Below are 24,171 nucleotides of genomic sequence, written 5' to 3' on the forward strand. Positions count from 1 at the left end.
CTATATGTGTCATTCGACGTCACCCATCAGCTATAGCTCGCCTGCCTTACCCCATGACATCACGTTCCACGATGACGTCACCAAAATACCTTCAAGTCCACGTGTAAACGACCTCAAAACCCAGCCAATCAGAAACACGAGCTCCCGACTGAAACGCCAGCAAATCACGGCTCAGAATTCGTGTAGCCAATCAGCAGCGCCTGTGTAACGGTTTCTGAATAAAAACTGACGTGACCACGCCCCCCAGCAGGAGAAAGTGGCTACGATGCGGCTGAGCTGTGATTGGCTTTCTGTGACCGCCTGCAGCCAATGGGAAGCGGCCTATGCATTCGAGTGCGGGGGCGGGTTTCCCGTGACGTCACGGCGGCTGCTAGTTGCCGACTGTACCTTGACTCTGGGATTCAGTTGGGCGATAGGAAAGCAGCCGGGCGGCAGACGGGTAAGAGAGCGCTGTACTGCGCATGCTTATGACTGTCTGTGCTGTCTAATTTAACCATTCGTCCCCCGCATGTTAATGACTATGGTTCCCTGCGGTGTGTCAGGCCACCTGGGGGGGGGGTTGTCACCCGCTGCTTGTGGACATTGGCAGGACTTTATGACCTCTGTAGGACACCATATGCTGGAAGAGCTGGAACCTGTCACCGTCTAGGTCTCAGGTCCTCATAGCTGGGGTCAGTCTACAGGAGAGGAGATCTTACAAGCCCCTCTCATGTCACTACAATTGTGTGACCGACTCTCATCCCTGTGTCCCCCTACTATCACCCCCATTATCTGCACCATCACCCCTGTCGCTGTCATTTCCATGCTGTTCAATGTGATCTTCTTCAGCCTGGAGGTCAGTGTGGCTGTCACTATGTAGATGGGAATGATTGGGTCACTAACATTAAATATTTTACCCCTCGAACTGTCCGAAAGTGGTGTCATGTGACCCAGCACCCTTTGATGTGTATGGAGGGATGACCACCATCATCCATTATCTCCAATGTCACCTACAGGATTGCTCAGGCGGTTGTGTTGGGATCCTTCCCACGACCCCCCCTTTTAGGACAGGCGCCTTCTATAGGTAGCTGCCCGTATCTGCTTCCCTGGGGAGTCGGGACCATCTCCACAGTCAGGTTCCTCCAGTCACTGCAAAAGTCATCACCCCCTCCCATTCTGTCCCGGTTCCGCTGCCACCGGCTCCCTGGTAGCCTCATTTTCCGCCATGTCCTCACCAAGGAGTTCATGCCTGGTAACGTGACTGCTCGAGAGGCTTCATTGATAGAGAGGGCGGCGGGTGGCGCTGCCATGGTGCTGCCAGTCCATTCATGGACCACAGGACGAATGGCATTTGTGCTTTGCCCGGAGAGCTGGGGGAAAATCCTAACCTCCGCCCCCCTGACCTCATCCCTATAATTACAGAATAGGGTGGGGGTCATCGATGGGTGGTGAGCGATGATGTCATGTTTTATTCTGAGTGGGGGGAGGCAGAATTAACCCTCTACGTGCTGACACACACTTGAAGAGGGAGCTATGAAATGCATATATAGCAGAGCCGAGTCTGTACACTGTGATGGACCGTGACCTAGTGCACGTTTTTTGTGTGGCACGCGGCACGATTTTGTTGCACGGGTGTAGAAAGCACGCTCCTCCGGCTTTAAAAAAAAAAAAAAAAAAAAAAAAAAGAGCTGAGTCCGTGCACTGAAGTTGAGCTCTGCTACATCAGTCGCTATGGATCTTGCCGTCTTCTTCTGTTCTCCCGCTCGGTAACCATGGCATTAAAGGTTCCTCTTAGTTGTCTCCGCTGGTGCCATCCAGATTGTCGGTGCCATGTGGAACGGGCGAGGATCCAGTGTAGTCTGGCACAAATTGTAGGTCGGATGAATCACCCGGTGCGGAGCGTCTGCAGAGCTTTCCGTGTCCGTCTGTGACATGCAGAGCGGCTGTGCCTCCATTCTGTGCGTCTTCCCATCCCCCACCCGTTCCCAGCTGTGGAGTCTTAAGCCGGATGTTTTCTGTACAGAATTGACACTAATCGACCCTCCTGCATGAAAACGTCCTAATTCCGCCATTCGTTCAGTCCTTGGCTATGCTCAGGTGGAGCGGTTTTTAAGCGTTTTCTCTATAGGGAAAAACAAAAAAAAGGCTGATAAACCGCAAGTAAAATGTGTGACGAATAAAAAAAAAAAAGTCTAAACCGCTTTAAACATGACGTTTAAAGCCATACAGAATTATAAAAACATGGCCGCCTTCTCTTAGAAACAGCGCCACACTTGTCTGTGGGTTGTGTCTGGTATTGCAGCTCAGCGCCATTGAAGGGAATAGCACTGCAATACCACACACAACCTGTGGAAAGAGGTGGCGCTGTTTCTTGAAGAAAGTAGCTCTGTTTTTGTAATGCTGGACAAACCCTTTAAATCCAGTTCTGGGAAAGCTGGATACCTAAGGATATGTGATCAGTATTACAGATCCCAGCCGGCCAGCCTCATGATGATGACGTATTAAAGGGGTTGTCCAGGTTCAGAGCTGAACCCAGACATATTCATACTGTCACCCAGGCAGCCCTCTGATGTTAGCATTGAAGCATTTCATGCTCCGATGCGCTCACTTGCCCTGCGCCATCCAGCTCTTTTATTTACAATAAGACACTGCCGGGCGGAGGCTTCCGCCCAGCAATGTGTTCTGTGACGTCACCGTCTCTGATGGGCAGGCTTTAGCGCTGCCCTAGCTGTTTTACCCCATGGAGAGCCCCGGTACGTCACCGGATCTCCAAAAAATGCCTTTGCGATTTAGCGCAGGGCAAAAGAGAGCATCGGACCATGAACTGCTCCGATGCTCATGTCGGGGGGGGGGGGGGGGGGGGGGCTGCCTGGGTGAAAATGAAATGGAGGTATGTCCGGGTACTTGTCCCTACAGTTCTGTGTATGGGGGATACAGGACAGGGGGGTCCGACTACAGATTTGACATTTAGGGTTGTAGGAAAGCTGGGTGAGCAGCACTACTGCTGCCGTTGATTGTACAGTCCTAACTCTTGACACTATCTGGCGGCGCCAGATCTATCTATTATCTGTGATGAATCAGCCCTCGCTGCGTCTGTATTCACACTGCCGTGCTCGGTGGCAGACGAGCGCCTGTCGCTATGACTCACACGCCATCCACTGCTGCACAGAGCAGGAATCTCGTTCTTCCGTTTTTTCCTTTTTAGGGCCACGCTCCCAGCTGGCAGTCAGCTGCTGATATCGGGGGCGGAACGGAAACCGCTAATTGTCTGTAAACTGCTGGCTGGTTTAAAATGCTGAAATCCCAACCACAGTGTCATGGAGAAATCTGCAGATATGGAGGGGATCTGGTGGAGGCTAAAGGGTGGTCTCCGGATTATAGACTGCTCTGCCTGCCCTATAAACACTGATGGGGGAGGGTGGGGGTCCATGCAGTGCTCCCGTCAGGCTTATGATAGAGGTTGCTCTATGGCAGGGGTCAGCAAACTTAGTCACTCCAGCTGTTGTAAAACTACAACTCCCAGCATGTGCATACTTCCTCTACTCTTCTATGAGCTCTCATAGAAATGAATGGAGCATGCTGGGAATTTCACAACAGCTGGTGTGCTGAAGGTTGCTGACCCCTTCTCTATGGACTGGATACATACAGCATCTTCTCGCAGGTTTTGGTTGAAATGAAGCTCTCTTTTTTTCTTATTGTAAACTACAACAGGGATAGCGTAGTGCAGTCAAACATCTTACCGGCTGCTTTATTGTAGCATCATGTGACCCGGAGCCTGACTTCCCGAGTCATGTCATTTCGGGATTAGAAAACATGGCTGCCATCTTCCAAAAACAGCGCCCCATCTGTCCACAGGTCGTGTGTGGTATTGCAGCCGGGTTCCATTCACTACAATGAAGCTGAGCTGCAGCAGACAAAATCCAGCGTAAAGCCAACAGTTTTATGGACAGGCATCCTGACCCAAACTCTCAGCATCGTAGGTCCTTCTGATGCTGTGAGTTCAGTTCAGTAGACCCATGGTCAGGTTGGGACACTTCGATAAAACCAGCCAGAGGCACAAAAGCCATCCTGACGTAGTCCTGCTCACATCTAAAGGGTTTGCTGAAGTAGTCCCCTCTCTAGGTAGGAGGTCCTATGTGTCTAATGTCCGGAGAGGTTTCCATTATGTAGGTGTACAGACTCTTCACAGGGGATTGCTTAGATTTAGATATAATTATGGCAAACCCTTAGTTGTGAGAAGAATCCGGTCTGTATGGCGTTTCATTCACAGACAGCAAGCACAGAGCTTGCTTTTATGAAGGTATCTAAAGGGAAAGTATGTTAGGAAGTTAAGTTTTCGAGGCTTTAATCTTGAACTCGGAGTGGCTCCTCCAACCCTACCAAGATCAGTCTTACATGGGGCGAACCAGAAGATGGCAAATGTCAAAGGCAAGGGGCTTTGTCCTAGTCTCCCTGCGGCTGAAGTCACGTTTCTAGCAGCACAGCAGATTCACAACGCTAATAATACCAGTCCTCGGAGAGAAGAGTGCTGGTTGTCATCACTGAAAACACAGGGGAGCCCCTCCTGTAGATGGCGACCTGGAGATATGTTCTCGGGAATGTTATTAATAGTCTCCATCCAGAAGAATCCTTAGGATCCGCTCAGTGCTGAAGTCATTCCTTCCAGCTGGGTGACACATGGCAGAGAAATTCCTGGAATTGCCCAAGATGTTGAGCTGGGTTTGTCGAGGAGGTGGATGTTTCACTTGAGAGACTTTCTTGCCAAAAATAACTGCCTAGACGGTGAATGGAGGAGGCACCCAGCTTGGGAATGAATGGATTCGGGCACGGAGGTGATTAATGGTAAGAGGTTATCTGCTGCTAATGGCTCAGAGCTGGAGACACGTGACCGGGCAGCTTTATCTCGGCGAAAATCGTGGCTTTTTACCATTATGCATACCTTTAGTGCTGTCCTATAGTGCCTACAGTTATTCTGTACCCTCAGAGACTGGCACCAAATGATTACAGAGTGATCTCTAAGTGGGCAACTTCTCTAGTCATACTCCAATAGATATCATCCAGAGAAGTGGTGTTATTGCACAACCACCCTGGTTCCCATTCATTTCCAGTTGGAGTTCAGCTCTGAGGGCCAGGCAAGACAATAAATGGAGCTACATATCCCTACTCATGGAAGGCCACTTGACTGTGCAACTATTGGGCAATACAAGACAACTTCTCAAGTCGCATTTCAGTAGAAGTGATTGGTATTTCTGTAATGGTCACACGACTACCTCGGTTCCTGACCAGTCATCACTTCTGCGTTAATATTACCCTCGGCCGCTTTGGGATGACGCCATTGACTTTGTTTCTCTGTTACACATGGAGGCTACCATACGTTTGTAATGTATTTCGGGACACTGGTATTTTTTATTCCCTTGAGGTGCTTAGCGTATTTTGCCGAAATCTGGTTGTACACAGCCTGGTGTGGTCCAGCCTGACGAAGCATACTTCCATGGTGTCCATAGGCCCCCGTGGATCCAGCATATACCAAACAAGCGTCTTTCATTTCAGACATATGCCGGGCAAGTATGCATTAAAGACACCACGTGGATGGCCATGTTCCACCAACATCACTGAGGCATGTGATGTTTTGTACCTCACATCTACCTTGTCTGCTTCTGCTGTGTGTGGGCGACACATGTTCTGAGTAATGTTCTTAGAAGTAGGTTAGGGCACCCGATGTTCCTTAGGATCTATAGATACAGCAAGCAGGTAATCACAGAACTTCCAGCACGATATCAGGCGACGTTCCTCCCCCAAGAGCATTTACACAATACAGTTCAACCACCCACACACACTCATCAGAGCACACTGTGTTTCCAGCGCATAGACGTGAACTATAGAGGAGATTTTATCCTTCAACATCCTCCTCGAAACACTGTCAGATTACAATTCTGGCCTTCTATCTCCACTGTGATGGGAAACCCAAGGTTGTGCTGTGAAGGCCTCGGTTGGCTCAGCTTTTACATGGTCCAAGAAGAATAAATGCCCATCAGCTCTCCATAATGCAGGCAGGCAGAACTAATTAATACAATTTAGAAGGTAAATTAAATTCTTCCAGCAGATGTAGCAGCTATTAAACTCTGCGTTATAACCACATCATTAAAGCTTACCGAGCATGGACAAGCCCCAAGTGATCCATCCTCTGTTAATTGCTTATTATTGTGGCCGGAACATTCTCCTAAATCCTACAGAAACTTGCTAAGAAACCGAGCCAAGTCCATGAGATAATAGCTTCTTTATACTGATTTTGCAGCCAACATGAAGACCACCAACAGACTCATAATACGAAGGCGATATGACCTTCTGCATGGACTTGATGTTCCACCTAGCTGACCCTACTGACATGTCTAGTCGGCCCCCTTATCTATCACATTAAATTACGTTTGACTTTAAATGAAAGTATACCAGTTCATACCCTTAGGCTGGACCAAGAAAAGAGGACTTGAGCCACACACTGGACCAGAAGCCATTGCCCAATGTAAACTGTGCAACTACATTTGTCTAAAACATTTCAAGGTTTACCATACATCATACAACACTTCCTCTGCCCTCCATATGAAGAAAGTCACACAGGGTATGTTCATACATGTCAGATTTAATCCGACATGCACTAGAGGATCCACCAGCAGGATTCTGAGGATATCGCTCCAATTTCTGCCGTGGATCCGCACGGGAATTAGCCTCACTGTTTTTCAAGCTTTAGTGGAATACAGTCAATACAGTCAGCTGTTTATTCCTACAGTGCATCCAAAAATCTAAATGGAGGCTTTTCATAGCATGTGGTGGGATGGGAAAACCCCACTACATGAATGGGGTCAGTGTCCAATCTGACCCTAGTGAATTAACCCTAACAGTTTAGTGTAGAGAAGGTTGTGGTCTTAGAGCACAATGCATTGGTTTTTCCTTAACGTGCAATGTCCTGTCCCTGCTGAGCCTGTGATTTCCATTGACGAAGCCAAGGGGGTCATGACTACCTCAGCATAAAGAACATTCCTCCCTGTTCATCCCCTTGTATAAATCAGCTTGTTCTCCAAGAGTTCATTGGCAGTAGGGAAATGGGCTACATCAGACATTGTAAGTTGTCATTGATGTATGTGTAACAATGATTTATCTCCTCAACTGCATCTTTTCAACCCCTCTGAGATGTTTCATGCTGGAGCCAACATCTTTTCTGCTCGTTTGCCAGTTTGTCCGTGATCTTTTGTCTTATCATTTGTACGACTTCCTGATTCCTCTCATTTTCAAGACCTTTTGGGACAAAATTTATATTGTTTGTATTCATTTGGTTGACCTCATGTGTCTTCTCATCAAGTTATTACCATCACACAGGTCAGATTTTTTTCTTGTCATTTTCATTCAAGTTTATCCAGTTGAACACGAAATATTAGTTCACGATGATCTCAGAGATGAAAAGTCAGGGTGTAGTATAATATCTCTTGAAAATATCCTGGTCATCAACTATTAAGACTTGATGTTGTAGTCCATGTCACTTAAGCGCCCTCAATCTCGTGAAGCATAGCTATAAGAAGACTATCATCTCCATTCATCACGTATTCCTATCTTGCCCATTGATTACTCTTGTCCTTTCTTTTCAATATATATATTTTTTCCTTTCATTTCACACTGAACCTTTTTGGGTTCTTCCTACCTCCAAACCTTTTTTTTTTTTCCTTCTACTAGATGTCTGCCTAAACACCTAGAAGGAAGCCTGCACTTTTGCCGCATCTGTGGGACTGCCTAGCCCACAACACTGCAAGTCCGCAGGCCACAAATCATGTTTAAGTGCGAACCCAGGCAAAAAGTCGGAAACGATTTTTTTATCAAGTCTATTAGCGACGGCGCTCAGGAGAAGCGCAGAACCACGTTTTTTAAAGTGGGGATAACATTGGGAATTCTATCTGCTCATTTCGGGGGTAGGTATTTCTTTAAGGTTCTGTGACTTCTGCATGCTTCAGTGTTTGTAGACGTCGGTGTGCATCTCAATGACTGGTGACTGGAGCAAAAATGGTCCATAACGAGTAAGGTCTCAGAAAGAACACCCCTTGGATGTCCGACTTCTCACAGCTCACACATAGCTGATTTTTCCCAGAGAAGTTTCCATTGCATGTTCATTAAGTAGCAGCATTACATGATGGCCAAAAAGTGATTAGCTGGAGTCCATTAGAACCAGCTGTCTGCTCTAGATCATGGAGGGGGTTCTTAGCACTCATGAAGGTTGTTTTAGGATTACTATGGCGATTCTTGTTCGATTACAAATTGTCCACTCCTTTATTATTGATGGACTATACTCAAGATAGGCCATCAATATCTGATTGGTGGGGTCTAACACCCGACTTACCTGCTTGTCAGGCTTCTTTCACACTAGCGCTTTTCGCGGATCCGTCATGGATCTGCAAAAAACACTTCCGTTACAATAATACAACCGCATGCATCCGTCGTGACGGATACAGTTGTATTATGTCCTCTATAGCCAAGACGGATCCGTCATGAACACCATTGAAAGTCAATGGGGGAAGGATCAGTTTTACATTTGTCAGAGAAAACGGATTCGTCCTGACACACAATGTAAGTTAATGGGGACGAATCAGTTTTCTCGCTCCGCAGCCCAGGACGGACAGAAAAACGCTGCAGGCAGTGTTTTGGTGTCCGCCTCCAGAGCGGAATGGTGACTGATCGGAAACAAACTGATGCATTCTGAGCGGATCCTTTTCCTTTCAGAATGCATTAGGGCAAAACTGATCCGTTTTTGGACCGCTTGTAAGAGCCCTGAACGGATCTCACAAACGGAAAACCAAAACGCTAGTGTGAAAGTAGCCTCAGCTGTTTCAGAGTAGCTATGGCACCGCTCCGTCCATTGTGCAGTGGACAGAGCATGTATCTACAGTGCTGCTCCCAGTTACTTTATTGGTAACCAGCTCCGGAGCTAGCTGTCCCCTGTCAATCAGTTATTGATGGCCTACCCAGACTATAGTCCATCAATAGGAGTGGACTGCCTCTTTAAAGGGGTTTTGCCAAGACTTTAATACTGATGACCTATCCTCTGGATAGGTCATCAGTATCTGGTCGGTCGGGGTCCGACACTTCCACCGATCGTCTGTTTGAGAAGGCACTGGAGATCACAGTAGCGCCTTGGCCTGTACACAGTGCTGTACACTGTATAGAAGCTCAACCCCACCAACTTCATTGGGGCTGAACTGCGCCCAGGCCTTGTGACCGATGACCATGACTGATGATGACACATGGCCTAGGTCAGTGATGGCGGACTGTTTAGAGACAGAGTGCCCAAACTGCAACCCAAACCCACTTATTTATCGAAAAGTGCCAACACGGCAGGTTAAACCTGAATACAACAGTCCAGTATAGTATATCGTCTGTGTAATTTATCATTTAGCTATAATAGCCTGCCTACATTTAGTGCGCTGCCTGTGCTGTTCATAGTGCGCCCTGAGCTGATGAATGGCAGTAAAAGTCTAAGGCATATTGCTAGACCATAGACTTTTTCCAGGGCGTGGGTGCCCACAAAGAGGGCTCCGAGTGCCCGCTCTGGCACCCGTGCCATAGGTTTGCCGCCACTGGCCTAGGCTAAGCTGCAAGAAGACTGTAACGGGGGTTCCTGGGATACTGATGACCTATCCAGAAGTTAGGTCATCAGTAGAAAAGTCTCGGAAAACCCCTGTAAGCCAACTGTGTCTTATATTTACTAACCTATTAATCTCTGTTCTGCATCTCCACCAAAAAACTATCACTTGCTTAGTGATAGAGTAGACCCTTTTGCTTAGACTAATTATAAGGCGACACTAGATGTTGGCTGACAGCATTTCCTTCCGACAGCACCCCCCACCATTTACATGCACTGGGGTTGGATGAATGTGCAAGCGTTGTCATTGGGGATAATGGAACAAAGGATGTTGCAATCCAGCTTGCCTGATCCTTCATTCCTCGACAGTTGCCATCAGGAGAAGGTTAGGACACCCTCATACAGATTAGATGGTTGACCAGTCCCACCAAAACTGGCTGGTTCATGAGACATTTGCCTAATATGTATGGCCACCTTGAGATAAGAGTTCTAAATCTGTATTGCCCTCAGTGTTAAAGAGATTACCAATAGTCCTTCTATGTTGTCTTGGTCATAAACCCATTTATATAACTGATCTAACGAAAGCCTTTAGGACTAACTATCTTACTATTTGCGGCAGCTTCTTGTATGGTTGTCCGCATTGACATGACTAGATTTTATACTTGTCTTATTACTAAGGGTGGCCATGTCACCAGCAATTGGTGAGACATCATCTTCAGGTATATATTGGGTCCATGCCTTCCCTGGTCTATGAAAAAAGAAGGATGACCTCTCCAAAAAAAAGATTCTCCAGTAAATAGAAGATGTCTTACAATATTGAAGTCATTGGATTGTTTGAAGCATTCTTATATGTCTTGTTCCAGCCAGGCTGAAAAATCAGGCATTATTGTAAGGCAAATCAAATTCAGAATGCAGCACTTTGCCCGTATACCTCCTATGTATATGCCCACTGACCCATATACTGACACCAGTGTTCCCTCTAAGCTGCGTGGACACCCAGATTCTATAGTTTCCCCGCAGGGCCATTGTAAGCCCACTTACCTCCGCAGGTCCAGCCTTGGACTTCCATGTTGCCCACAGTGCTCATAATGTCCTGACACTAGCCTAGCATCAGGACTGTCTGTGCGGGACTCAAGGCTGGCGCCAACTCCTCCCCAATACTGCGCTGCTGCTGTGTCCTCATCCAGGTGGCAGCAGCGCGGCAAGAAGGAGGAGGAGGCGGCGACACCAGCCTTGAGCCCTGCACAAAATGACGACCCGACATCTACTACATTATCTGCGCTGGGAGAGTTATCACTGTGTTATATGTGGTGTTAAATAAGAATGTAGGTGACATCTACTACATTATCTGTACTTGGTTATCTCTTATTTGTGGTGTTACATAGGACTGCAGGTAACATCTATTAAATTTTCTGTATTCACAGTTATTACTGTTATCTGGGGTGTTACATAGGACTGCAGATAACATCTACTACATTATTTGTACTCTGTTATCACTGTGTTACCTGCAGTCCTATGTAACACCGCAGAGAACCTCTGAAGCTGTTCTCCAGACAGTGGCTGCATCTATCAGATTTTATGGCGTATCCGCAAAAAAATCTGAGATGGAAATACCACTTTAAATGATGGCCACACGGTATTGCAGGTTTATCCAGTGGCTGCTACATGGGAATGTTACCCCTATTAACAGATTGCCGCTCAGCAACTGCATAGACTTAGAGGGAACATTGACTGACACTTCCGAAAAATATCACGCTATCAATGTCTAAATGAACTTTAGCCACCCTTGTGGATAGGTCTTACATGGTACAGTGCCGCGCACATGCCAGTTTCAGTCCCCAGATATTATTCTAATCTACAACTCAGGTACTCTCTTCTAGGAATAATACTAGAGGACCTGTCTTTGATACTGTGAGACAGTCACCAGTCTGAGCTAAAATGTGGTATACGAGATATCTGCACCTAAACTCCTATAACAGTGTCATGTTCCTTCTAGGGGCGAGGATTCTTGACCAGAAGCCTCAAACGGTGGACATGGGAAAAGACTACTACAAGATCTTGGGCATCCCTTCAGGGGCTAACGAGGATGAGATCAAGAAAGCTTATCGCAAAATGGCCCTCAAGTACCACCCAGACAAGAACAAGGATGCCAACGCCGAGGACAAGTTCAAGGAAATTGCAGAGGCTTATGACGTTCTGAGTGACCCTAAAAAGAGGGCAGTGTACGACCAGTACGGAGAGGAAGGTGAGGCCCTAAAACCTGGGTTGGTTGGTCAATGGCATCATGACCCTTTAGAGGTCAATGGCATTACCTGGGGTGTAGCTGAGCCTTTGTCAGCCTCGTACATTGTGAGATTTGAGGTATGCTTCTGGAAGGTGGCCATTATACAACTTGATTGGCCATGTTTAATGTCTATTCTCATATTTACGTAGAAGTTATATGATGCTGTACATTCAGCGTGTCATATCTGCCGTGGTAATTAAAACAGATGAGTCGTGTGCCATTCAGTATTGAAAATACCATCTGTCCATCCACTGATCATGATCACATTCTTAAAGGCGTATTCAAGGAACAACAGGTTATGCCCTGTATTGGTGAGGGTCTGTCTGCTGGGACCCTCACCAATCATCAAAAGGGGGGTCCTCCCTTATGGAATGTCAGTTGAGGGAGCATGCTCACTTCTCCTTTATTGAAGATATCCAAGCGCTATGCTCGGCTTTCTCAGATAGTCCCTTAGGGTTTGAGTGGAGCAGTAACGCAGATGCCCAACCACCACTTCATTCAAATAGAGGACATCGGACTCCCGTCCAGTGGATAGGTAATTGTTGTCACACAAATACCCCTTTAAATGCTTCAGTGAGAAGTTTGAGACAATCCTCACATAACTACATCAGTCCTTGTGCTGATCTCTTATAAGATTCAACCATAACTCTTCCCACCTTGGCCGCATCCATCCATGTAATGAATGTGGAGCCTCAAATAATGTAGGGATTGAAGTTTGTATTAGAAGGAGTAGCCCCCCTCCCCAGGATAACCCCTGTCCATATACCCTGTTAGATCACATGGATGTCAGGGAGGGGTTGAGGCTCGGGACCCCCTTCTATTGACTAGAGTGGACCGATACGCTGTGGATTTGCCAATGCAAATTTGTGCGAAGTGTTTTACAGTACCGGCAGTGTGGATGAGATCTTAAAGAAAACCTGTCACCATGATTTTAAACTATTATCTGCAGTATTACATGAGTAGTACTACAGACAAGGCTACTTTCACACTTTCAGGGATCAGCAAAAAACGCTTCCGTTATTAATAATACAACCATCTGCATCAGTTATGAACGGATCCGTCATGAACTCCATTCAAAGTCAATGGAGGACGGATCCGTTTTCAAATGTGTCAGAGTTAAACGGATCCGTCCCCATTGACTTGCATTGTGGGTCATGACGGATCAGTTTTGCTCTGCATCCCGTGACTGAAAGAAAACTGCAGCATGCTGCGGTTTGCTCTCCGGTATGGGAACGCAACCAAACGGAATGGAATGCATTTTGGAGCACTCCGTTCTGTTTTGTCCCCATTGACAATGAACGGGGGTCAAAACAGAAGCGTTTTTCTCTGGTATTGAGATCATATGACTGATCTCAATACCGGAAAACGCTAGTGTGAAAGAAGCCTTTGGAGAGTCCAGATCGCTTTCTGTCCAGCACTGTTAATGTTCAAAGCCGCTCTGAAATACATTGTGGGTAGGGATGAGCGAACCCGAACATTACATGGGCAGAGGAGAAAGCCAGTTATGGAACGGAATTCGTAGACGGAATTCAAAATGGAAACCTTTTAAGAGGCATTTCGTTTTGCATTCCGTCATAACATAAGTCTATGGGCAGCATAATGTATCTGTCCTCGTTTCCGTTATGCAGGACCTGAAAAGTCCCACATAACGTAAACTGAACGGATCTGTTATGCTGCCCATAGACTTCTATTATGACGGATCAAAACGGAGTGCCTCTTAAAAGGTTTCCATTTTGAATTCAGTCTACGAATTCTGTTATATTCCGTTACAACCATAATGGAATTCCTACACCACCTGGACACAGAACTTGTAAAGCTTAGGTTCGCTCATCCTCAATTGTAGGGACTGCTCTGCATGCGGCACATGAGTCCCCTCCATTCTGTGTGCATGCACGGCAGTCCCAACTATGTATTTCAGCGCAGCCGAGTGTTAACAGCGCTGGAACTGGGGGCAGTAGGAAAGTAAAACATGAGTCATCTGGACTCCTTATCCGCCCTAAATCATGGTGACAGATTCCCTATGAAGGGGTCATCCCATGACTAATGTAAGACAAAGCTAGAACCAGCCCTGTACCTCACATGGATCCAGAGATCTCCACATTCATTGCTCTGCTGGATTTATATTAAGCTGGAAGCTCAAGGGGAGTGTCCTTTCTGCTGCACCTCTCTCCCTATCACAGCACAGGAGGCAGTTGAAGAGTGAAACTGAGCATGTGCGGCCATCTCAGTGAGCAGGTCAAAGAAATAAGAAAAAAACTGAATGCAGGTGGCGCTGTACAGATACATTTTATTGAATAACTCAGTGGCTATGCTAAATGTTTAATTACATGCAATTACAAAAGTATTCAGATCCAGGTGCTGGTTTGAAAACTGTAGAATATTTTTCATGGGACAACCCCTTTAAAGTTGTGTAAATCAATGAAAGGCGTAGGGTGAAATCTGCATGTGGCTGCACCCTAACAGAAGAACCCTTCAGTTTCAGTAACTATGTAGACGTCTCCAGTGGGAGGCAGATGCAGAGATTGCTCATCTACTCTTATTAATAACCAGGACCTGTCAGGACTTATTTGTGCAGAGCGGCCGCGGTGTTTATACTTGAAAATAATCCGGGCCAGGTTTCTGTCTGATCACGTGTCCGGTGCACACAAGGAGGTTTTTGTGGTTCTTGGTGTTGTGATATGAAGTAATTAACAGTCACAGTGCCCAGAGCCATCACTGAGCCTAGGTGTTACATTCAAGACAAGAGGACTCCAGGGCTAAGACATCTAGTGTAACCCTACAAGGAGATGCACAACTTTGTATTAACCAGTATGAAGCCACATGTTAAAGGGAACCCGTCATCAACTTTATGCTGACCTCATTGAGGATAGCATAAAGTAGTGACAGAAATACAGAAATGCTGATGTCAGCGGTGTGTCCCTCATGAGCTAAAAGTAAGTGGTTGCTGAGAAACAGAATGATAATCATTGCAGCTCAGGCCTTGAAAAGAGTCAAATCTACCCGAGAAGAGTCATGATTATTCTTAATCTCCTGTCTCCCGTCCATCTGCTGATGATTGGCAGCTCTCTCCTAGAGAGAAAGGGAGAAAACTAGGTAGAAGACTGAGTCATCAGCAGGTGGGCAGGAGAGCAGGAATTCATGAATAACCAGGACTCTTCTCAGGTGGCCGTGACTCTTTTCCAGACACAGTCTGCAATGATTGAGATGTTGGTTCTCGGCAACCACTTACTTTTAACTTTTAAATGACAGACCTCTGAAATCAACTCACCTGTCTCCACTTTATGCTGCCGTTAGTAAAGGTGATAACAGGTTCCCTTTAACATTACAGAACATCAGGGCATATACATTTCCAAGAGGATAGGATCATTTATGGTACTCCATTCACATCCAGAGCGTACATTTTCCTAAACGATATGCTTTCTCCTTCATGTAGGTCTCAAGACAGGAGGTGGATCATCAGGTAACACTGGAAACTCGTTCCACTACACCTTCCACGGGGACCCTCATGCCACCTTTGCTTCTTTCTTTGGAGGCTCAAACCCCTTTGACATCTTCTTTGGCTCAGGCCGCACCCGTATGGCCAATGGCTTTGACCATGAAGACATGGACATCGAAGAGGATGACGACTATCCTTTTAGTGGCTTTGGGTTCAATGGCGTGAACGGATTCCACCGGCGGCACGCAGATCAGCTGCACAACCGACGGAAAGTGCAGGACCCCCCGGTCATTCATGAGCTCAAGGTGTCACTAGAGGAAATCTATCATGGCTGTACCAAGCGTATGAAGATCACAAGGAGAAGGTTAAATCCAGACGGCCGGACAGTAAGAACCGAGGACAAGATCCTAAACGTGGTGATCAAGAAAGGTTGGAAGGAGGGGACAAAGATCACCTTCCCGAAAGAGGGGGATGCCACGTCAGAGAACATCCCTGCAGACATTGTGTTCCTACTGAAAGACAGACCTCATGCACATTTCAAGAGAGATGGGTCCAACATAGTCTATACTGCCAAGATCACCCTGAAAGAGGTGGGTGCACTTTAAGGGCATTTTTCACCACATACAAATCAATATGTCTGATTGGTTGGGGTATGTAATAAGGAGATCTGAGCCCCCTTTGGCTTTTCTCTAATTGCCAGGAGTGATGCTGTATAAGGAAAATTCTACAGGACCACTGCAATTGATCTAGTTTGTGGCCCCCTCTTTTTAGACATCAGTGGTGGTGGGGGAGTCCTACCTGTCAGTAGTTAATGGCACATATCTGACGATTGCACATTAGTATACTACATCATATTATGGCAGTGGCACACCATGTTGCTAACCTAGCTGACCAGATGGTAGTAGCCTCTTGTGCAGCAGATAGACCTTCCTGCGACCACTTCATGTACTCAAAAAGGTGGTCATAGAGTCAGGAGACTGCTACCCAATCTAACACTCCCTGAACAATTCTCTAAGGGGTGAGCAACAAGAAGAGACCTATACAATATAAAAGGGGTTTTCCCACAATGAACATTTATCACCTATCCCATCCCGACCCAACCCTCCCTCTGCTCACCTTCCTGCCGACACTGCCACGCCCTTTTCTGGTTACTTGGCTGCAGCAGTGATGTGGTTGTATGCCCATGTGACCACTGCAGTCTCACACCAGTGGGGTAATTGATGCTTTTATTATCATTTTATCACCTCTACCTCCTTCCCCTCCCTTTCAGCAGGGCAGAGGACTCTGTACACATGATACACAGGACATGCGTGTTAGGCCTCTTGCACACGACTGTATGTATTTTGCGGTCCGCAAAAAACATCCGCAAAAAAATACAAATGACATATGCGTGCATTCCGTATTTTGCGGAATGGAACAGCCGGCCCCTAATAGAACAGTACTATCCTTGTCCGTAATGCGGACAAGAATAGGATATGTTCTATTTTTTTGCGGAATGGAAATACAGAAACGGAATGCACACGGAGTACCTTCCGCAAAAAAACCTGAACGGACACGGAAAGAAAATACGTTTGTGTGCAAGAGGCCTTACAGGTTTATCTGTAGATGCTGTGAGCTCAGCGCCGCTGTCATCGGGTGTGCAGCGGGAGGAGATGCATGAGATTTCATGATCACCATTAGGTCATTATTTAATCATCCAGCGTTGAATAATCTCTGCTGGAGGAGGATTTAATGTTTCAGGATTTGCCTCTTAAAGGGGAAATCTACACCATTCCCGTATTGCGGACCCGCAATACACTGGCACCGTTCCGTGGTAATTCCGCATCGCGGATGCAGACCCATTCATTTCAATGGGTCCACAAATCCGGAAATGCGGAATGGTGCAGAAACGGAACACTACGAAGTGCTTTCTGGGGGTTCCGTTCCGTGCTTCCGCACCGCAAAAAGGTAGAGCAAGTTCTATCTTTTTGCGGAACGGAAGGATCGCGGACCCATTCAGGTGAATGGGTCTGCGATCCCCATGGTCCTGCCCCACGGACAGAGCCCCTGCATTGCGAACCGCAATTTGACCACAGCACGTGTGAACGAGCCCTTAAAGGGATATGAGTGGTGGGAACAGACCACCTCTCAGACCAGTACTGCCATTTTTTTTGTGGCCAAGGAGATTTATCAAACCCGCTGCCAGAGAACAATGGAGCAGCTGTCCATATCAAGATTCCAGCTCTGAGGCCCCTTAAGTGCCCTTTACACGGGCCGAAAATCCACTCGTTAGCGATTATCGGGCGGTATAAAAGTACTGGCAATTACCCGATAATCAAGCGAAATGCACTGACTCCACTTTTCCCTTGCACTGGCTCGCTTACATCCCCCCCCAGTGTAGTTGTCCCTGCTGGTTTCTTGCCAGCAGTTGTAATGGGGACCATTTTTTGTATTCAGGGTGGATTTAGTAACCCCCTGCCTGGTCTGTGCCCCTCATGTATAGGCCCATGCCTGCTGCCACCCATATCGCCTTACTGACTTATTTTGTTGCTTCCACCTGGTCACTGCAGAGTTTCCAGTCCAGCTATTTAAAGCACCATGTATTAATACCCAGTGTTTGCAGGGCACCACGTGCGTGCGGTGCAGGGGGAAGGTTTTCTAGTTGCTCAATCCTGTCCTTGTCATGGAAAAAAGATTTTGGAATGAGAAGAGAAGTTGGAAATCATCAGATATATTGGGGATTAGCACTGACGTCAGACCCTGGACCATGACATGATGGCAGCCTGACCACATAATGAGACTGGGGTAGCGGTGGTCTTCATGTCCAGTGTCGGTCTTCTAAGGCTCCATTCACACGTCCATGGTGTGTTGCGGATCCGCAACACACCCGGCCGGCACCCCTATAGAAATGCCTATTCTTGTCCACAGCTGCGGACAAGAATAGGACATGTTCTACCTTTTGCGGACCTGAAGATTGGGGCCGCGCTCCGCAAATGCGGATGCGGACAGCACACTGTGTGCTGTCCGCATCCATTCCGTCCCCATAGAGAATGAATGGGTCCACACCCGTTCCGCAAAATTGCGAAATGGATGCGGACCCATTTGCGGACGTGTGAATGGAGCCTAAGAGTCCTCTTGCTGTTCCACGATGTGAAAAAGCAAGGGTGTAAAATCAATATATGTGTACTCTCCGTGGTCCTTGATTCACTGACTTGTGAATGAGATCTCATTGTCCATTGGAGCAGTATTATAGTAGTTATATTCTTGTACAGAAGTGCAGTATTATAGTAGTTATATTCTTGTACATAGGAGGCAGTATTATAGTAGTTATATTCTTGTACATAGGAGGCAGTATTATAGTAGTTATATTCTTGTACATAGGAGGCAGTATTATAGTAGTTATATTCTTGTACATAGGAGGCAGTATTATACTAGTTATATTCTTGTACATAGGAGGCACTATTATAGTAGTTATATTCTTGTACATAGGAGGCACTATTATAGTAGTTATATTCTTGTACATAGGAGCAGTATTATAGTAGATATATTCTTGTACATAGGAGGCACTATTATAGTAGTTATATTCTTGTACATAGGAGCAGTATTATAGTAGATATATTCTTGTACATAGGAGGCAGTATTATAGCAGTTATATTCTCGTACATAGGAGCAGTATTATAGTAGTTATATTCTTGTACATAGGAGGCAGTATTATAGCAGTTATATTCTTGTACATAGGAGCAGTATTATAGTAGTTATATTCTTGTACATAGGAGCAGTATTATAGTAGTTATAAACTATGTTACTATATTCTTGCACATAGTATTAAAATTGGTTTAACTCCTGCTTTTCCATGTACAGTATATACAGTTGCAATAAAAAGTATGTGAACCCTTTGGAATTATATGGATTTCTGCACAAATTGGTCATAAAATGTGATCTGATCTTCATCTAAGTTTCAACAATAGACAATCACAGTCTGCTTAAACTAATAACACAAAAAAAATTAAATGTTACCATGTTTTTATTGAACACACCATGTGAACATTCACAGTGCAGGTGGAAAAAGTATGTGAACCCCCTAGACTAATGACATCTCCAAGAGCTAATCGGAGTGAGGTGTCAGCCAACTGGAGTCCAATCAATGAGATGAGATTGGAGGTGTTGGTTACAGCTGCCCTGCCCTATAAAAAACACACACCAGTTCTGGGTTTGCTTTTCACAAGAAGCATTGCCTGATGTGACTGATGCCTCGCACAAAAGAGCTCTCAGAAGACCTACGATTAAGAATTGTTGACTTGCATAAAGCTGGAAAGGGTTATAAAAGTATCTCCAAAAGCCATGCTGTTCATCAGTCCACGGTAAGACAAATTGTCTATAAATGGAGAACGTACAGCACTGCTGCTACTCTCCCTAGGAGTGGCCGTCCTGTAAAGAAGACTGCAAGAGCACAGCGCAGACTGCTCAATGAGGTGAAGAAGAATCCTAGAGTGTCAGCTATAGACTTACACAAGTCTCTGGCATATGCTAACATCCCTGTTAGCGAATCTACAATACGTAAAACACTAAACAAGAATGGATTTCATGGGAGGATACCACAGAGGAAGCCACTGCTGTCCGAAAAAAACATTGCTGCGCGTTTACAGTTTGCACAAGAGCACCTGGATGTTCCACAGCAGTACTGGCAAAATATTCTGTGGACAGATGAAACCAAAGTTGAGTTGTTTGGAAGAAACACACAACACTATGTGTGGAGAAAAAGAGGCACAGCACACCAACATCAAAACCTCATCCTAACTGTGAAGTATGGTGGTGGGGGCATCATGGTTTGGGGCTGCTTTGCTGCGTCAGGGCCTGGACAGATTGCTATCATTGAAGGAAAAATAAATTCCCAAGTTTATCAAGACATTTTGCAGGAGAACTTAAGGCCATCTGTCCACCAGCTGAGGCTCAACAGAAGATGGGTGTTGCAACAGGACAACGACCCAAAGAATGGAAGTAAATCAACAACAGAATGGCTTAAACAGAAGAAAATACGCCTTCTGGAGTGGCCCAGTCAGAGTCCTGACCTCAACCTGATTGAGATGCTGTGGCATGACCTCAAGAAAGCGATTCACACCAGACATCCCAAGAATATTGCTGAACTGAAACTGTTCTGTAAAGAGGAATGGTCAAGAATTACTCCTGACCGTTGTGCACGTCTGATCTACAACTACAAGAAACGTTTTGTTGAAGTTATTGCTGCCAAAGGAGGTTCAACCAGTTATTAAATCCAAGGGTTCACATACTTTTTCCACCTGCACTGTGAATGTTTACATGGTGTGTTCAATAAAAACATGGTAACATTTAATTCTTTGTGTGTTATTAGGTTAAGCAGACTGTGATTGTCTATTGTTGTGACTTAGATGAAGATCAGATCACATTTTATGACCAATTTGTGCAGAAATCCGTATGATTCCAAAGGGTTCACATACTTTTTCTTGCAACTGTAGATATATACACAGTGTAGCCCAGTGCTAGAATAACTGGAGTTCCTCTTTTTGTCACTATATCGGAATCTGACTATTCAGTCATCTGACTCATGCACACGGCCGTCGTTTTGGCGGCTCAGATGCGGACCCATTCACTTCAATGGGGCCGCAAAAGATGCGGACATCAAAACACACCGGTTGTGTGCATGAGGCCTTCCTCTGTATTTCGGTGTTCCAGAGCCGGAGGGTTTAGCCAGCAATCTAAGGGTCTGCATGTAGCTGTAATAAGCCATGTCCTGTAAACGTGCCAAGGTGAATAGCTGTGCTCCATTAAAGGTGTGAACCTCACAGCACCGCTCGCTATGTTCCCAGGGGATTGTGATGTGGACATTGTCACTGCTTCTTCCATATTTAGCACCTCTCCACGTCCAAGAATAGTCGGGGTCAGGCTTTGCTCCAGGCACATGAAGCTCTAACGAGGGCACAGCTTTTTCTCCTAGCCATCTAGGTGCAGTCTCCTATGGGTGCAATTATACTTGGTCTACTCTGCTGAACTCCCCTATCCACCTAAAATAGAATGCCAGAATCAGTGAAGACTGACACTTCCACAGAATAATGCAGGTTTACATGCTATTCTAGGTTTATGGAAAGTGGCAAGCCCAATGGACACTGTGGTCCCACCGATACGGAGAGTGAGGGGGCCGCAGTGCTACAGCTTTCACCGCCGGGCACTGCTGTGCATGGGAACAGCTACACAGCTATTCAAGTGAATGGGGGCCAGCTGGTTGGAATGGCCTGATGTGGCCCCCTTTGTTCTCAGGACCAGCAAAGGTGCCAGAGGATCCCCCATCCCCGATCATAACGTGATGACATACCCTAGCTAGATACCATCACTTTATGAGCTGACGCACCATGTAAAGTCCAGTTTAGTGTGTAATATACCATTGTCATGAAATCCTGTTGCAACCTATAAAACAGCCAACAAGGTGTCATTGACAGATCTCATTCTTCCAATTAGTACTTTGAGTACCCAGGGGTGTAATATTGTGAATGACCTCCTTGGTGCCCATGTAGCTTAGTTCGTTAACACAGTGGTGCCCAATATATGTTAGGATGTATTCTCAGTGTATTCTAATGATAAACGTTAATAAGATCTGGTGACAGCTTCCACGTAGTACGGCAATTCTGGATTGGTAATCAACTGAAAAAAATTAAATCTAGGGTATATTACAAAGATGCTAGACGTTAGTCACTGACTACATAGTCAATGCTAAGGGTGGAGCATCGTTAAGGGTTTGCAGAGCTGAGATCATACGTGACTGTGTTGTAATTAGAAAAAATTATATGTAATGATGCATTTGTTTTATGATCTCGCTCCATATTAATAAAACCTACAGGTCACGAGGAAAGGTTGTGTCGCCATCCTCACGGCATAGAGGTAAACCACATGACGCACAGCCGCACGTTCCTAAAAAAAGGCCAGTTTGAAACTGTGTAAAATTCCTGGGATTGAGTTCTCATCTCATTCCTCTGTGCTGCTGTGGGGACCATGCAATAGCTTAGGCCTCTTTTTTTCTCTCACGTTTATTGCTGTTATCACATGCTGACACTATCTGCTCACTACTCTCCTGAAATACTCTGTGCTGCTGAGACTCCTCAGTCAGTGACGAGATCAGCACGTTGGTATATGAGTTTGTTCTCCGGCTGTACCCACCAATTGACCCCCCCACGTTGTATGTCTTTCCTCAGGCTCTGTGTGGCTGCACAGTCAACATTCCCACCATCGATGGACGAGTCATCCCGCTACCCTGCAGCGACATCATCAAGCCAGGAACCGTCAAACGGCTACGAGGTGAAGGCTTGCCGTTGCCCAAAGTCCCCACTCAGCGCGGCGACCTCATAGTAGAGTTTCAAGTACGATTTCCAGACAGAATACCCCAACCAACCCGAGAACTCCTCAAACAGCACCTTCCATGTTCCTAGTACTACACCTGCACAGGGGCCCGGGGCACCATGCAATACATTACAGAATCGCGCCAAGAGTTTTGCAGTGGACACTTGCAGTGTCTGAATCCTGAGATAAAGGTCTACAACCCACGTGCTATGCAGAAAACTACTTTCTAGGGCTCAAAATAAAACAAAATATAGACTTTTTTTCAAAATTAGATTTTTTTTTTTTTTTTTAATGCCTGCCATCTCCGTGTGAGGGCACAGCGGGCAGGCCCTGGTAACCATATTTACTGTTAGAGGGGGCACTTCAGTAGTTATTTGTATGGGATGTTGGACTTCCAGCTGTAACTTGACTACCTTTACAATCAGTATTTTTTAGCGTCCGCTTCACACAATGAACTACAGGACTTTTAGAGTAAAAAGGTTTTATAAATGTAAAAAGATAAAAGATTTGTAAATATAATTTAAAGTGACTTTGCCCTTTCTACACACTGGGCAGAAATAAAAGTATGAGATTGGGAATTTTACACGTACTGATTCATGTGTCATATGTACAGGTGATCTGCGATTATTGCATCAGTTCACCCCATGGCTGATTTATACCGTCCACTGTACGAACCTTGGGGCAGATTTATCAAAATTTTCTAAAAACAGCCTTACTGCCACCAGGAACCAATCGGAGCTCTGCTTTCATTTTTTTAAATTGTTCTGTATAAATAAAAGCTGCATCCTTAGGCTACATCCACACGACTGGTGTGTGTTTTGCGGTCCGCAAATTGCGGATCGTCAAAACACGGATGGTGTCCGTGTGCGTTCCGCCGTTACGCAAACGGCGTGGACAGCCATTAATATAACTGCCTATTTTTGTCCGCAAAACGGACAAGAATAGGACAGGTTATATTTTTTGGGCGGACCATGGAATGGAGCAACGGAGTGCTGTCTGTATCTTTTGCGGACCCATTAAAGTGAATGGGTCCGCATCCAAGCCGCCAATACTGCGGCTCGGATGTGGACCAAAACAACGGTTGTGTGCATGAGGCCTAAGTGTGTTATATCTGTAAAGAATAATTCAAGGCAACTGGACGTACTGTAGATTTCTTGAAAACGTTTCACTCGTTCTTCCAACGAGCTTTCTCAATTCTGAGTGACTGTACAAAAATTCTGGGAATAAATATGTAACTGAATCCACATCTGGTAATTATACCCAGCATTGGGTCAAAGGTGTTGATCCCATTATCCTAATTGGAGTCAGTAGGTGATAAAGACTTCCCAGAAAAAGGTGTCAAGACAGCATTGTATGTGGCAGACAATAGATGTCTAACCCCCCACCTCTATTCAAGCTTGGCTTCTCCATTTTTACGTAGATGGCCTCTTTCACGCCTCGTTTGTACCAATCGGCCTCCTTATCCAAAACACGTACTTGACTGTCTTCAAAGGTGTGACCTGTTCCTTT

The 24,171-nt window shown here is 45.9% G+C and overlaps 1 protein-coding gene across 2 annotated transcripts; it reads left to right on the top strand.

Annotated features, from left to right (window-relative positions):
- The first annotated feature begins 383 nt into the window (after positions 1-383).
- On the top strand, positions 384-23,245 carry LOC122936695 (dnaJ homolog subfamily B member 5-like). 2 transcript variants are annotated; one of them, XM_044292607.1, is made up of 4 exons: positions 384-439; positions 11,595-11,843; positions 15,316-15,908; positions 22,518-23,245. In XM_044292607.1, the coding sequence occupies exons 2-4, from the start codon at positions 11,633-11,635 to the stop codon at positions 22,749-22,751; spliced, it is 1,038 nt and encodes a 345-aa protein (XP_044148542.1). In that variant the 5' UTR covers positions 384-439; positions 11,595-11,632; the 3' UTR covers positions 22,752-23,245. The 2 variants fall into 2 exon arrangements, with proteins under 2 accessions (XP_044148542.1, XP_044148541.1); XM_044292606.1 differs by lacking the exon at positions 384-439 and adding an exon at positions 7,781-7,934.
- The last annotated feature ends 926 nt before the right edge of the window (positions 23,246-24,171 follow it).

Source organism: Bufo gargarizans, chromosome 1, assembly GCF_014858855.1.
Source record: "Bufo gargarizans isolate SCDJY-AF-19 chromosome 1, ASM1485885v1, whole genome shotgun sequence".
Lineage (NCBI taxonomy): Eukaryota > Metazoa > Chordata > Amphibia > Anura > Bufonidae > Bufo > Bufo gargarizans.

Bases quoted from the DNA above. Each gene is read 5' to 3' on its own strand.
- LOC122936695 (XM_044292606.1), top strand. From the start codon at position 7,796: ATGTTTAAGTGCGAACCCAGGCAAAAAGTCGGAAACGATTTTTTTATC. The intron at 7,935-11,594 runs GTAGGTATTTCT...TGTTCCTTCTAG, and splicing joins TCTATCTGCTCATTTCGGGG to GGGCGAGGATTCTTGACCAG. The intron at 15,909-22,517 runs GTGGGTGCACTT...GTCTTTCCTCAG, and splicing joins CCAAGATCACCCTGAAAGAG to GCTCTGTGTGGCTGCACAGT.